This window comes from Mangifera indica, chromosome 1, assembly GCF_011075055.1.
Source record: "Mangifera indica cultivar Alphonso chromosome 1, CATAS_Mindica_2.1, whole genome shotgun sequence".
Lineage (NCBI taxonomy): Eukaryota > Viridiplantae > Streptophyta > Magnoliopsida > Sapindales > Anacardiaceae > Mangifera > Mangifera indica.
Genome location: NC_058137.1, coordinates 2,552,390 through 2,566,322, shown reverse-complemented (window position 1 = coordinate 2,566,322; position 13,933 = coordinate 2,552,390). Strand labels below are relative to the sequence as shown.

At 36.9% G+C, this 13,933-nt stretch overlaps 3 protein-coding genes and 2 pseudogenes across 5 annotated transcripts; 2 read left to right on the top strand and 3 right to left on the bottom strand.

The window, feature by feature from the left end:
- Window positions 1-222: 222 nt before the first annotated feature.
- On the bottom strand, window positions 223-1,263 carry LOC123194558 (annotated as a pseudogene).
- LOC123225168 lies at window positions 223-2,223 on the bottom strand (annotated as a pseudogene).
- Window positions 2,224-2,412: 189 nt separating this feature from the next.
- LOC123194567 (dirigent protein 17-like) lies at window positions 2,413-4,519 on the top strand. 3 transcript variants are annotated; one of them, XM_044607846.1, is made up of 2 exons: window positions 2,413-2,584; window positions 3,597-4,519. In XM_044607846.1, exon 2 carries the CDS (start codon window positions 3,642-3,644, stop codon window positions 4,161-4,163), a length of 522 nt encoding a protein of 173 aa, XP_044463781.1. In that variant the 5' UTR covers window positions 2,413-2,584; window positions 3,597-3,641; the 3' UTR covers window positions 4,164-4,519. The 3 variants fall into 3 exon arrangements, with proteins under 3 accessions (XP_044463781.1, XP_044463763.1, XP_044463772.1); XM_044607828.1 differs by having other exon boundaries at window positions 2,413-2,598; XM_044607837.1 differs by having other exon boundaries at window positions 2,416-2,544.
- A 4,809-nt stretch (window positions 4,520-9,328) lies between these two features.
- Window positions 9,329-11,168, top strand: LOC123194533 (pentatricopeptide repeat-containing protein At2g37320). Its single transcript, XM_044607772.1, has one exon. The coding sequence runs from the start codon at window positions 9,530-9,532 to the stop codon at window positions 11,051-11,053; it is 1,524 nt and encodes a 507-aa protein (XP_044463707.1). The 5' UTR covers window positions 9,329-9,529; the 3' UTR covers window positions 11,054-11,168.
- A 363-nt stretch (window positions 11,169-11,531) lies between these two features.
- LOC123194540 lies at window positions 11,532-13,801 on the bottom strand. Its single transcript, XM_044607785.1, has 6 exons — window positions 13,512-13,801; window positions 13,219-13,357; window positions 12,991-13,075; window positions 12,843-12,890; window positions 11,987-12,087; window positions 11,532-11,895 (listed from the first exon to the last, which is right to left on the bottom strand). The coding sequence occupies exons 1-6, from the start codon at window positions 13,684-13,686 to the stop codon at window positions 11,763-11,765; spliced, it is 681 nt and encodes a 226-aa protein (XP_044463720.1). The 5' UTR covers window positions 13,687-13,801; the 3' UTR covers window positions 11,532-11,762.
- Between the last annotated feature and the right edge of the window lie 132 nt (window positions 13,802-13,933).

The following is a 13,933-nucleotide window of genomic DNA, read 5'->3' as shown; positions in this document are numbered from 1 at the left end:
AAGTGATGATTACAAACAGAGTTAACACTGTAAAAAATAATCCTAAGTGTAGACTAGTCCAAAAGTTGATTGAGCAACTCATAATGGCTAGAGGAGAAAGAATTATAGGAAGTGTACCTTCAATTTTTCTAAGAATTAAAATGTACTAATATCGTTTGTTGATTAAGAATGGTATCAATGTCAGCTAAATATCTCAAGACAAACACATATTTTTAAGAATGGGATCCAAAGTCTTCAACACGACAGGCTCTGCATCTTCTCTATTGAACTTGTAAAGCATCAAGAAAACAGGTTAAATTATAAATGTACACTATTTCTATCCATTGTGCAAGCCAATTAGCCAAAACAAAAATGGCAATCCTGACATGTACTAATCAACAGCAGCAGCCAGCTCAAAGCTATTCAGTGTGACAACCAAACTACTGACTCACCAATAATAGTATTTCTGACCTGCAAGGATATCCCAAATGCGGGTCAAGATCTGTTAGTCATTTTGGCCCACACCTCATTTTTGCCAAAATTCTGATAGTTCATGAGTTAATTTTTCACACAGGCACTCTCCTCTTCAAAATCGTTTTGTAACATATAACCTTCTCTCATCAAACCAAGCTATCCTTCCGACGCTGTTTATAACTCATCAGTTCTTTCACTTGATCTGTCCTTCGCAATAAAGCTTTGTAACCCTACACTGGATTCAATCCAAATACTGCCTGGGATTTTCTTTAACCCATTTTTCATCAAATTTTCCCTCACTCTACCAGCTTCTTCCCATCTTCCAGATTGAGAGTATAAATTTGCCATTATGACGTAGCTTCCAGTATTTTCAGGTTCAGTCTCAAACAGATGATTACAAACAAACTTCAAGCAGTGCACTCAAATCTTAGCATTTAGTCAGTTGGCATTTTAGAGGACAAAATCTACCGCTTCTGATTGCCTTTTCACTCAGCTTAGAACCCATACCATGCAAGCATAATGCTGGACTGTGAGCTGAACGCCATATTCAGCGGGCATGGAATTGAATATCTCCCATGCTTTATCACCAATCCCAAACGAGCACATGTAGCCAACACTGCTTCTGGCTGGATCCCATTATTTACCATTTCATTAAAAAGAGTAAGAGCTACAGCCATGGGCAGCGTATGCTGAGATTATTGCTGTCCAAATAATCAAGCTCCTACATTTCAACTGATCAAAAGGCCGTTGTAGTCTTTGCACAGATATCAATAATGGAAGTTGCAAAATAGATACAGCGAGCATAACCATTTTAAGAGCATAACTATGCAGATCTCTACTTTCCACCTACTTCTTCCTGAATGTTATTTCTCGATAGTCAAAACAGATTCACAGTTTTGTCAACAAACCCATGAACAATGTATAAAGATATAATCGCACTATGCAAAACTTCCTTCTCACCATCTCCTATAATAATGCTCTTGCATAATCCAAACTACTCCAACTACATACATTCCAATCAAAGCATTACAAAGCCAAATATCCACTTTAATTTGACACTCAATTACAAACTTATAAATTTCCATTCCCAAAACAAGATCATCTGACTGCCCACATGCCTGCAAAACACTGACTGCTACCACTCCATCTGATCTCAACACAGAATTATTCAACATCTCTCTATATAATCCCTTACACCCTTCATAAAACCCTCCCTGTGAATACCCGGCAATCATCAAATTCCATGTCACAGTATCACTCTCTGACATTCTATTAAACATCGCCCTCATTGAAGCATTATCATCACATATCGAATAAAAAGTAACCAAACCGTTGATAATAAAAACGCCGGAATCAAACCCACATCTCAAAACATAAGCATGAACCTCCTTAGCCAATCTTGACTCAAAACAAACCAGACAACGCCTTTAAAACACACGAGATTGTAAAATTATCAGGCTTCAAATTCACGGAATAAGATAACAACAAAGGCGAAAACAACTACAATGTATCGGTATATCTATTGTGAACGGAGTAAGCAATAAGCATGGCGTTATAAGAGAAGACAGTTTTGCTGGGAATTTTATCGAACAAGAAGTGAGCTTGGAAGAGATTATTAGATTTTTAGTAAAAATTTATGAGTTTTGAAGCAAGGAAGTTTTCTGGAGCAACGGAGAAGAGAATAAGCCTCCCGTGGAGCTGCTTGGCCTGGCGAGGAAGGTGGTGGTCGGTGAAGTGTTAGATGAGATTCCCGTACTCGCCATAGTAGAGGGTTTGCAAGGCCCGTTAGATGTGGCCGTTGATGGCGGGCAATGTCTGAATTTTTTAGAATAATGGCTTCGTGCGCTTCATCCGGTTGATCGCTGGACTTTTTAATTTTGTGTTGGTTTTTATTTTATTTTTGTGTGCGTGGGCGAGTTAACGACGTCGTTTTGTAAGCATATTTACCAAGTCTAATATTTGGTTTCAAGTGGGGGGACGATGTCGTTTCACCGAGATTTGTGTTCGAGTCTTGTTCTGCTTCAGTCGGGTGCCTGAAACGGGTAGGGTTTTGTTGTTGTACGTGAGCAAGAATTCTCTGAAAGAACGGAGGTAACGGTTTCGTTGACGTTGATCCTTTCTATATCTACTGTAAATATAATCAGGGTAAAGGCGCCTTTTACATTATCTTTTTGAAGTTACATTTGATGCTCCTCTTGTTAAGAATTTAATAAGAATATGAATGGCTCATTGTTTTTGTTAGAATTATCTTTTTGTATGTCCATTTTTGGTCTTCCTTAGCTTCGTTTTGTTGAAAATGGAAACAAGATTTGATTATTATGAGACGAATCTCGGAAAGAAAGAAAACTTGATTGAATTGAATTCTTTTTAATATCTAAACTTAAAAGACTGTGAAATTGAATATATGTTCTGGCATTAAGGATTTTTTATTTATTTTTATATTTATGCATCTTGAGCATCCAACATTGATTATCTGACGAGGTCATTGGCTGATTTTCTTTGTGCAATTTTGTTTATACTCAATAATGTGGGTAGTGAATAATTCAGAATTGCAAAGGACCTCTTTTGGATAGACTATCAACATGTTTGTTTCCTGATTTGAGGGGTCGAATAATGTGATACAATTTGAACCATTGAAAAGAATACGATGTCAAATCAGGGGAGAAGAGAAGGAACGCTGCGTTTTGGGTTTAATGAGGAGACGACACCGTTTCAAGAGTTCATTCAATTTAATTTCAAATTGTTTAATTAGTTAACTTGTTAATACAAGAGTGACGTGGAAGAGGAGATTCGATTTTTGTATAAGGGCGGGGACTTTCATTTTGACAGTTATGCAAAAGGAATGAATTTCAATATTCTCCTTGTCTTTCTTTTCTAGTTCTAATTTTCTCTGATCTCCATTTCTGCGTTCTCTTTTTCTTCTTCTTGTTTCTGTACTCTTCTTAGTTCAGGTGGCATCAGAATGCTGTAACAATTTTGTATGCTGCATTGTTGTTAAATTATGGGTCAATTTACTTTTGGATGATGGCTTGCGGCAATATGTTAATTGTAATGTTGTTTGGCCTAGATGAGCTTGGGTATGGTTTGGCTTAGATGAATTGTGCCTTGATATGATTAAATTGTGAATCGTTTCTACTTTTCAGATTGTTGAATTCTCCTTACAAGGTTTGTGTGAAAGAATTCTAGAAATGGAGAACACTTGCGAAGAGATGGAATCTGAGGTTTCTATGACAGAGGTTTTTGAGTTACCAGGAGAGCCTGCTGTGGTTATCAATGGAGTGCCTGAGATATCCCCAGGCGAAAATGTGTGTGTTTTTCCTGATGTGGTGAGTGACACAAAATCACCAGGAGATGCAGGTTTCGGTGAATGGTTGGAAGGGAGGGAAGTTCGAAAGCTGTTCGGGGAGCAATATTATTCTGGTACTGTGATCCAGTTTGATAAGGAAAGTGGTTGGTACAGGGTGGTGTATGAAGATGGTGATTCTGAAGATCTTGACTGGGCTGAATTGGAAGAGGTGCTTTTGCCTCTAGACATTTCAGTACCATTGAAAGCATTGGCAATGAAAATCATTAAGAAGAACCAAAAACCTATTGATATTTCTGAAAGCAGTTCAGCTCCATCGCAAAAACAAAAGACCAAAAAAATGGGAACTAAGGGAAAGAAAGTTGATGCACAAGAAGCTGCAGTTATGAACATAGCTAGTTCATAGGAGATGAGTGAATAAAAAGCACCATTCCAAAAGCTGATTCATACAACCCAGAAGCACTGGATCGACAGAAGAAAGGCAACCTACAGAATATTTGTCTTCAAAGTCACAGAGATGACCTCAAAACTACAATGTGGATCTCAGAAGAAGTCTAGATTTCTAAAGCCAGTTTGCTAGGTAAATTTAAAGCTGGAAATGCTATATTCTTAGTTATTCATGTTTTTGTTGCGTTTAAAACTTGTTACATATGTAATGTCAAACAAAACAAAGACACTCTGTATCCAACCAACGTCACATCATTGTAAAAATTGATGATTGTTGTGATGGAAAAGCTTTTAATTCATTTCCTCTTTGCAATATGACTTGGTTCCGAGCCTGCTTTCCCATTGTTCTTCTTGAGAATTATGGTTTAATGCTGTTAATTTCGTTGCTGTAACAGTTCAATTAGTCTTTTCTGGAAACTACTATCTTAAATTTTCAGGGCAGAATCTTATTTTAGAACCAATAAAACTATATGCGTTCAGTTTTGAGTATTCAATTACGTATTTTTCATGTGATTTGGGGATTTTAAATTTAGAATAAAGAAATACTCAATCAAATTATAACATTATCTGAAATACCCAAGTAGGTAATTAAAAGTAAGGTGTTATTATTTAAATACCTAATTAAATACTCAAAAGTGAGTGAATTACTCTAAACAAATAATACTACAACAATGTTCTTGTGTTACAATATCATTCACTGTTGTTTAATGTGCAATTATTAAAATATTTTTTTAATATTAATTCATTTAATCATATTATGGCGTATAATTATACTGAAAAATGTAGTATTATTCTTGTTGGTAACATATTCTTTCAACTCTCTGATACAGTCTCTGTTTTTGGTGATTTTAATGGCAGTCCTATGATTATCTCTTATCTTGTTAATTTGTTATAATGTAATTGTAAAAATTATCCACTAATTTGGCTAGACGTGCACGACGGAATATACAGTGCATTAAATTAAATTTAAATAATTTCTTAATATAAACAAGCCATTTAATAATATATTATATATTTAAAATATTTATTTTCTTTTTCAATAAAAAAATTATTAAAAAAACCCTAGTGGGAGCAAATCTCTAGCAAATCAAAACACTTGTAAATTACCAAATAAAGCCAGACCCCTTAGTTTTCCTTGTAAATTTCCATATAGTCCCTTTGTAACACCAACTTCTCTTCATCCAAGGGCCCACATTCAGCCACCTCAGCTTCTTCTTTCTTCAAGTGACGTGATTTATATAAACATCTCATCACCTTCGTTCTCTTTCTTTTCCTCTTCCTCTTCCTCTTCCTTCTTCAACCTCACTCACTCTTTCTCATTGTTTTCAATCCTAGGGTTCTCAACGATTAGTGCCCTTGTTTTCTGTTTGTTTCCTGAGACAATAACGCGAGGTAACCGTCTGTACATGTCTCTTAGAAATGTTACCGTGTGGAGTGTTTATTTTTAACGTTATGTGGATTGCTTTTGTATTGTGATAAGTTAGCACAGCCGAAAGAGTTGTCATTGTGTTACTTTTACTTTGCGATAACAAGCTAAACTGAAATACTCGTTTTCTTTAATCTTAATTCTTTGTAAGTTTGTAACCAATGAGGTTGTGATGATCGTTTATTTTTGTACTTGGGTTATGGAACGAAGGGCTTTGGATTTTTAGAATGTGTTATCTTGCTTTGTTTTGATTTTTCCTTGTATGGTTAATGTGATCGGAGAATGAAGTCTTCCTTTGTTTGGATGATTGAATAATGTTAGATAATGGAATATGTTTCCCTCTAGCCTTTTGTTATAGCAAAGTTTACCATTTATATTATTTTTTCCAAGTTCGTGTTCTATCTCAAAGAGTTAATTCAGTGATATTATGCAGATGTTGGAACAATATGAGAACTCATATTACATCTAAATTATTGTCTGATCGTTTACATTTAAATCATTGTCATCTTACTTGAATGTAAATTTTGAATAGAAAATATGGAAATGTAGTGATTATTTTGAAATGATGACACTAATTCTGTCACGTGTCTTTGAAAATACGTAACAATTAATATGCGATCGCGAAGTTATTGTCATATCACTTGAAATGTTTCATACAAATTTGGAAGCATTAGTATATATTTTGCTAAATGGTTATGATGTCTTGTGCTTTATGCTTTCATTTATTGAAAGTGAATGCCATACTCAATTATGCCAATAGGTTATGGCCTGTTTGGCTTGGTAGAGTTTTTGCTTTTCGTCACCTCTTAAATAATTTGAGGAATCCTTGTTCAATATATTGGCTTTTCTTACTTCATATTGTTTTTAATCAACCAGTTCCTTTTAGAATTGTTCTTTTCTGAAATCCTGTGAAAATTTGGGTATCGGCAGGAAATTTTCCTTGGTTGGTAGTTATGACAGGGAAGATGGTCAGAGTTCCAAGCGCACCAGTTAGTGTTACCATTGATGGTGAATATGTCCCAAATGATTCTTCCCGATACAGGCCTGTGACCTTGAAACTCAAAAAAGACGGAATTCCAAGTTCAGTGAAGAGAATGAAGCATGTGCAGTCAAAAGTTTCATCAATGGAAAAGTTGTCAGGTCAATGTCATTCTAGAAAGATAGGGCAATCAGGTGGTTCTTTACAGAATCCTTCTCATCAGGATCAGATAGCGCATGGCAAAAAGTTTGGTGTTTCTTATAGTGCGGGAACCCAGCAAATTAGAGGTGACGTTGGTGTGGAATTATTAACCTGTGAAGAAGCAGCTCTTGTTTTGATGAAACTGGCAAATGATAGTCAGGGGTTGACTAAGAATGGATCATTTTCAAACAGAGGGCACTGTAGTGCTAATAGGATGCTGGGCAGTGTGGTGATAGATCGATTGAATGATGAAATTCCATATGGTAAATACCATCAGGATGCTGGTTGCAAAGCTATGATTTCTGAGAGGTTCGAGCCACAGAAAGTTGAAGATATGAAGGAAGACATTCGTAGCTTGCGCAAGAAGAAAAGAAATGTTGGCAGCTCCTTTTCTTTGCTCCAATCAAAGCACATGAGTGATGAGGTTGGTGAGCAGGGTAACTCAAATGAAACATATAAGATGTTGGAGGGTACTGAATTGATCAATATCAAAGACAAGCAGCATGTTGAAACTTGTCGAAGGAATGCTTGCGACACAGTAGGCAACTCATTGTTTGAGAGTGGCAGAGTACCAAAGAAGCAGAGGAAGAAGAAAGCAGATGTACCATACATGGGTCAGTTAGTTAAATCTGATCGCTGTCACTTCAAGTCAAGGGGGGCCCTTAGTGAACTGCCTATTTGTGCTTTGAAGAAACAGGGTTTCAAGAAGGAGAAAACTGATGCTGGTTCTTCACTCAGCTTAATTCCTGAATCATGCTTTGCAAAAAGAGGAGCTAATGACACTCCAGTTCCTGAAACAAAACCTCTGAAGAAACCAGAATTATCTCCAATAAACCCCACTTTTTTTAATAAGGGAATCTCATTCTCCATTATACATTTTCTTTCCGCCATTCGCATAGCAATGATTACTCCAGATGCAGAAGATGATACCATAGCATTCAGCAAGCATGTTGAGAAATACAGTAGTAACATTGGAGAAACAGAGAACAATAACCTACCTTCCCTCACCATTAATGAAATTGTTGAGCGGGTGAGAACAAACCCAGGAGACCTTTGTATTCTTGAAGCAAAGAATCTACTTGAGGATTTAGTGAGAGGAGCTCTGGATATCTTTTCTTCAAAGCTAGGGCCTCCAGGTGCTACGGGCTGGCAGCCACTTGCTTTATATTTGAAGTCTAGAAAAAGTTGGTCCTGGATTGGGCCTGTCTCCTCTCAGCCTAACGAAGTCATCAAGGATCAAGTTTCCGCTGAATCTTGGGGTATGCCTCACAAAACTCTTCTTAAACTGGTTGATTCTTTCGCTGATTGGCTGAGAAATTTTTATCAAAAACTTGAACAAATTGGAAACCTTCCAGCACCACCTGTGACTGCAAATTTGGAGGAAAGATTAAGAGGTGTGAGACCTAGGAAGTGTGTTGCCACAATTAGCCCATGTTCTAGAGAAGTAAGGGCTTATTTTCAGAAGGAGGAAGCTCTTCGGTATTCAGTTCCTGAGAGAGCATTTTCATATACAGCACTGGATGGTAGAAAGTCCACAGTTGCTCCTCTGAGAAGGAGCAGCGGGAAGCCTTCATCAAAAGTTCGAGATCATTACATGCTTAGGGTTGATCGGCCTCCTCACGTAACGGTTCTCTGTCTTGTGAGGGATGCGGCTGCCAGATTTCCTGGAAGAATGGGTACAAGGGCTGATGTTTGTATTCTTATGAGGGACTCACAGTATATGGTGGAAGGTATCTCTGATGAACAACTTAATCAAGTTGTTAGTCGAGGCTTGGATCGTCTGCACTATGAGAATGATCCTTGTGTACAATTCAATGCAGAAGCAAAGTTATGGGTTTATTTACATGGAGAAAGAGAAGAAGATGACTTTTTGGATGATGGTACAACAAGTGCAAGGAGCTGTTGTTGATGCAATGACAAAACCTGTTCAGAATTAGTGCCTGTAATGATACAGGTTCTAATCAGTTATGTCAATGGTTGTAACTTTCTTTTTGTCATACAGATGATTTAGTTTCATTAAACTGGCATGCATACTGAAATAAATTTGATTGAAATATTTTGTTTGAACCCCATGGAAAATTAGATTTTGCTCTTTTGAGCTTGATATACTAGCCCATTAGTGGTTCTTCAGCTAAAAATGTGACTTACCTGCAGGGTGGCTCTGTTGTATATATATTGTTGCACATACACACACACACACACACATAGTTTGTAGTATACAATTGAATATTTAAATGATATGTTATTATGCAAGTGATACTCAAAACTAGAAGCAAAAAACATTTCTCATATACTCATGCACAGAATTCTGTAGGTTCATATTAAAGTAGCTGCCTTGCCTTCGAAGAAGGAACTACATGGGTAGTATGTGGGGTCTGGTGGCCCCACTTAAAATTTATTTTATTAAAATCTAACTTTTTTTTGTTTTAATCAAGTTATAATTTGTAGATTTGGTCTTACTTATTTATTTTTATTTAATTTTTCAAAAATTATAATAAATCATTTAGCTTCCTTATGGCATTTTTTAACTTATCCCATTCTAATCAATTCTTGGGTCTCTTCTAAGTTCTAAGCATTTCAGCTATATAGCGTTTACAAAGTTAGCAAATAAACACCCACTCTGATTCTCGGTAAAATTTTGGAAAGTTGAAGTTGAGCTAGAGAATTATTATTTATATTTACAGTTTGAGCTGCGAACATCAATGGGGCATTTTCAATTATGAATATTATTTCACTTCAAACATCTACGAAGAAGAAACCTTATTTTGCTGTACAATGTCTTCGAACACTATCACACTCCAGGCTTTTCTATTCGCAAAAACAAACAACACCTTCTAAGAGATTAGACAAGGCATTGAGAGTGCTAGATATCATATCGCCTAAAACAAGAGTCAGTGCAAGCAGCCAAAACCATCTTCGCCTCATTCAGGATCTTCTTCAAACAGATTCGAACCAACTCGATGTGGGATTATCAAATGTATTTGATGAAATGCTTAAATATGATGTCGAGAAGTCGAAGTCGATCACTTCACATCGTGATTTACAGGGGGATGGGTTGAAAATTGGTGCGGGTGTTCTGTCAAATGGTGTGAGCTTATGTGGGTCAGCACGTGACATCCATGGCGGTGCTCAGTACCACTGTTTAGCAATAAAAAGTGGCTTTGTAGCCAATGTTTATGTGGGGAGCTCCTTGATCAGTTTTTACGGTAAATGCGGTGAGATGGTTGATGCATATAAACTGTTTCAGGAAATGCCTGTGAGAAATGTAGTTTCGTGGACAGCAATTATTGCGGCGTTTGCACAGGAGTGGCATGTTGAAATGTGTTTGGAGCTTTATCGTATGATGAGAAATTCAACGGCAAAGCCCAATGATTTCACTTTCACGAGTATTTTGAGTGCTTGTACAGGCAGTGGAGCTCTTGGACAGGGACGAAGTGCTCATTGTCAAAGTATTCAAATGGGTTTTGAATCCTACATTCAAGTTGCTAATGCTCTTATCTCCTTGTATTGCAAGTGTGGGAATGTTGAAGATGCATATTATGTGTTCATCAACATGCATGGTAAAGATATTGTATCGTGGAATTCCATGATCACGGGGTATGCTCAACATGGACTCGTGGAATGGGCGATTGATCTTTTCGAAGATATGAAGAAACAAACTGTTAAACCCGATGCCATTACTTTTCTTAGTGTTCTCTCTTCATGCCGCCATGCGGGTCTCGTTGAAAAGGGCAAAGGGTATTTTGATTCCATGGTTGAGCATGGCTTAGAGCCAGAACTAGACCATTATTCATGTGTTGTTGATCTTCTTGGCCGGGCTGGTTTGCTTGAAGAGGCAGGAAATTTCATCCAAAAGATGCCAATTTGTCCCAATGCTGTCATATGGGGTTCACTACTTGCTTCATGCAGGATTCACGGTGGCGTCTGGGTTGGTATACAGGCTGCAGAGAGCCGACTGCTGCTGGAACCGGAATGCGCTGCTACCCATGTGCAATTGGCAAATCTGTATGCGAGTGTCAAGTGCTGGGATCAGGCAGCAAGGGTGAGGAAATTGATGAAAGACAAAGGGCTGAAAACAAATCCGGGGCACAGTTGGATTGAGATTAAGAACTGTGTGTACAGATTTAGGGCAGAAGACAAATCAATTACTCGGCTGGCTGAAATTCTTGCTGTGGTAGATTGTTTGGTTGATCACATGAAATCTTTGGGCAATGAGCCTGAAATGGAACATGAAATTGAGTAAAAGCTAATGGATTTGTACCACAAACATTACTATACATCACAGCAATTTTTTTTGTTAGAAATGCTTGAATAACGTCAAATTATTTATGGTCAATTTCACATACTAATTCCGTTGAGGTTTTTTTTTTTTTTTTAATTGAAGAAACATTATTTGACTTAGATCGGCCAAAAAATCAGATCTAATTATGTCAAACAGGTAAAACTCTAAATTTAGTAACTGATTTCACAATTATTTCTTCAGATAAATCAAGAATTTACTTTTAAAATACCATCATAGGAGATTTTAACCAATCTCTCCCTTGCTTGCAATATCCATCTTTGCCAGTCAAGAATGAAACCAGGAGAGGCAATTTGTTCCGTAGCAACTGAAAAGTGAATATAAAACAAGCTATCCTCCCTGAAAACACCCACTAATATTTAACCAGACTAGGGTTAAACTATGAAAATAAGCGGACCCAAACCAAAAAGTAGCTAAGTTATTTCAGAAAAATTCTTGTCCAATAAGAATCATATTAACTACTCAATCCAACTAATAATACATAGAAAAGTTACTCGCTTTGAAACAAAATTATTGAAGTTCTAATGTCCCCAATGGAACAAGGATATTTTCTAAATATGGAGTGCTTTTGCAAATACTCAACATTGTTCAAACCAATGCATAAATTTAACCCTCATGATTGATCCTATTGCAATGCCACCAGTAAAGAAAATCACTGTAGAACTCGCATCGAAATTTGATTGTTGAGACAGAAGCCTCTATTCTTCCTAAGATATGCATTCATTGCCTGCGTCTGTGAGGGGAAGCGAACAGTTGCCATTCTAATTAGCTCAGGGTTTGCTGGCCTGCAATGGTAATTTAGAAGATTCAGTGTATGAACACAAGAAAAAATTACAAGTATCACTGTCTTGCTTTGACATAGAATGCCATGCTAACCTTACAAACATCTGGATGGATGATGCATCAAATTCACAGCCAGAGAGAAAGCGCTCTACATCATCTGGCTGTGCATTTTGAGGAATTCCTTCCAGTAAAACCTGACAAATTGAAATATCAGGAAAACGCTTGCAAGTAATAGCAATGCATAAGTCAGCACTCTTCAAATTGCATGAAGATGTTCTGCAAAATGTAGATATTGCATGCATTGACATCAATTGGAAAAAAAAATCTCAAGAACACTTCACTGGCCAATTTTCACTTCTACTTTCCACAAATATAGGCATATTCTAATTCTAGAACAAGATAATGTGCCACTAGCTCAGTATGTAGAATTTAACAATGCCATGCAAACAAATCTTTTGCAGGAATGCACAAGATGGCAAACAAACCAAATAGCCACTGAAAGCCATGAAACCGAAATTTTCTTTGGAAAATACATCCTTTATTGGCTTCAAAACCAACACTGATAAATAACCATACACAGACCTTCAAACTATGATTTAAATCTTCCACAAGAAAGCTGAAAAACTAAAGTCATTTTAGAAAGGCACCTCATACAGCGACCAGACTAACAGAGTAACATAATCCTAAGAGCTCTAACTTTCACTTTCTTATCATACAAAGTGGCAGGTATAATATCACAGAAATTATAATGCATATAATTTGACACAACAGTATCTTTAACAACAAAACAAAATGTGGGACTTCATCTTAATTTATGTTGAGAAACATCTCACTCAAATGCCATGTATATGCTCTGTTAAACCCAAAAATCATCTAACTTTATAACAACTGATAAATTCCAAGATTAAAACTTAAATATAAAAGGTACATTATCAAGAACTTGACTTACAGTTTTTCCATTATACGGCATAACAATATCCCAATCAGAACGGTTAACCTGATATTCAAACACAAACCTATAAGATCTATTGGAAAAAATACATATACAAGGAATAAATAATTTGTCAAAACTTGGCACATATTAACAACCACATTACCTTGTCCAATCTGTACATGCGACCCTTCTTTGCAATAGCCTTAAAAGCATGATCAAAGTCCGTACTTGACCGGAGTTGTAACAATCTTATCACAACAACAAAGTTCAATAAATAAAAAGCTCAAACAAATTCTGTTTTTCGCAATGTAATGATCAACAGAAAACATGAAAACTTGAATAACCGGAAAAATAAAACAGAAACAATTAAACAAAGCAAGAAGAACAATACATTCCAACCGGCATAAAGTTCCGCGTGTAGTTTACTTTAACATCGTCCGGCGTCAAATCAACGCTTTCCAGCAGATTAATTATATCACTCTTCAATGTTTGTTTTCGTATCGTAACGCCACTCAGTCTCCCATACACACCTGATACAATAGAAAATGAATTACGTATAGAGAGAATACGTTCACTTTTTTTATAATTTAAGTTCGTTAAATACCCTAAACCCTAATTTCTGACAAAAAAAAAAAAGGAATGAAAATGCTCAAGCAATTTATCAAATGTGCAAAAATAAAGCACCTCCATTTGGTGTTCGAAGAAATGGATCGATAGACGAAGCGTCTGCACAAGCCGGAGTTTCCGTTTCGGTCGAAAAACGTTTCGGAGATTCGCGGAGAAAAAATGGGAGGGCGTGACTTGGCCTAATCGCTTGAAGCGAAAACCTCGATTTGATAGCGGCTCGAAGAAGACTCATGATTCTGGAGTAAGCGTTTGCGTGTGTTCTGTGCTGGATTGAAAGTTGCAGTAGTGTCGGAGGTAGAATGTGTGAAGCTGGTGAATGGAGTGCTGCGTTTTAACAAGTCATAATTACATTTTTTCCCCAAAAACTTGTAAGGGTTTTAAGGTAAATTGGACCTGGGCGGGACTTTGCCCTAGGTGTCCAAGGTCGGGTTCCTTAGTTGACTCAGCCCATTCCGCGAGCCGGTCATGTCAAACGGAGA

What these genes read in the sequence shown, in the direction of transcription:
- LOC123194567 (XM_044607846.1), top strand. Translation starts at nt 3,642, where the DNA reads ATGGAGAACACTTGCGAAGAGATGGAATCTGAGGTTTCTATGACAGAG.
- LOC123194540 (XM_044607785.1), bottom strand. Translation starts at nt 13,686, where the DNA reads ATGAGTCTTCTTCGAGCCGCTATCAAATCGAGGTTTTCGCTTCAAGCG. An exon ending in AACTTTATGCCGGTTGGAAT is followed by an intron (nt 13,076 to 13,218) that starts GTATTGTTCTTC and finishes TGTTGTGATAAG; the next exon opens with ATTGTTACAACTCCGGTCAA. An exon ending in TCCATCCAGATGTTTGTAAG is followed by an intron (nt 11,896 to 11,986) that starts GTTAGCATGGCA and finishes TTACCATTGCAG; the next exon opens with GCCAGCAAACCCTGAGCTAA.
- LOC123194533 (XM_044607772.1), top strand. Translation starts at nt 9,530, where the DNA reads ATGAATATTATTTCACTTCAAACATCTACGAAGAAGAAACCTTATTTT.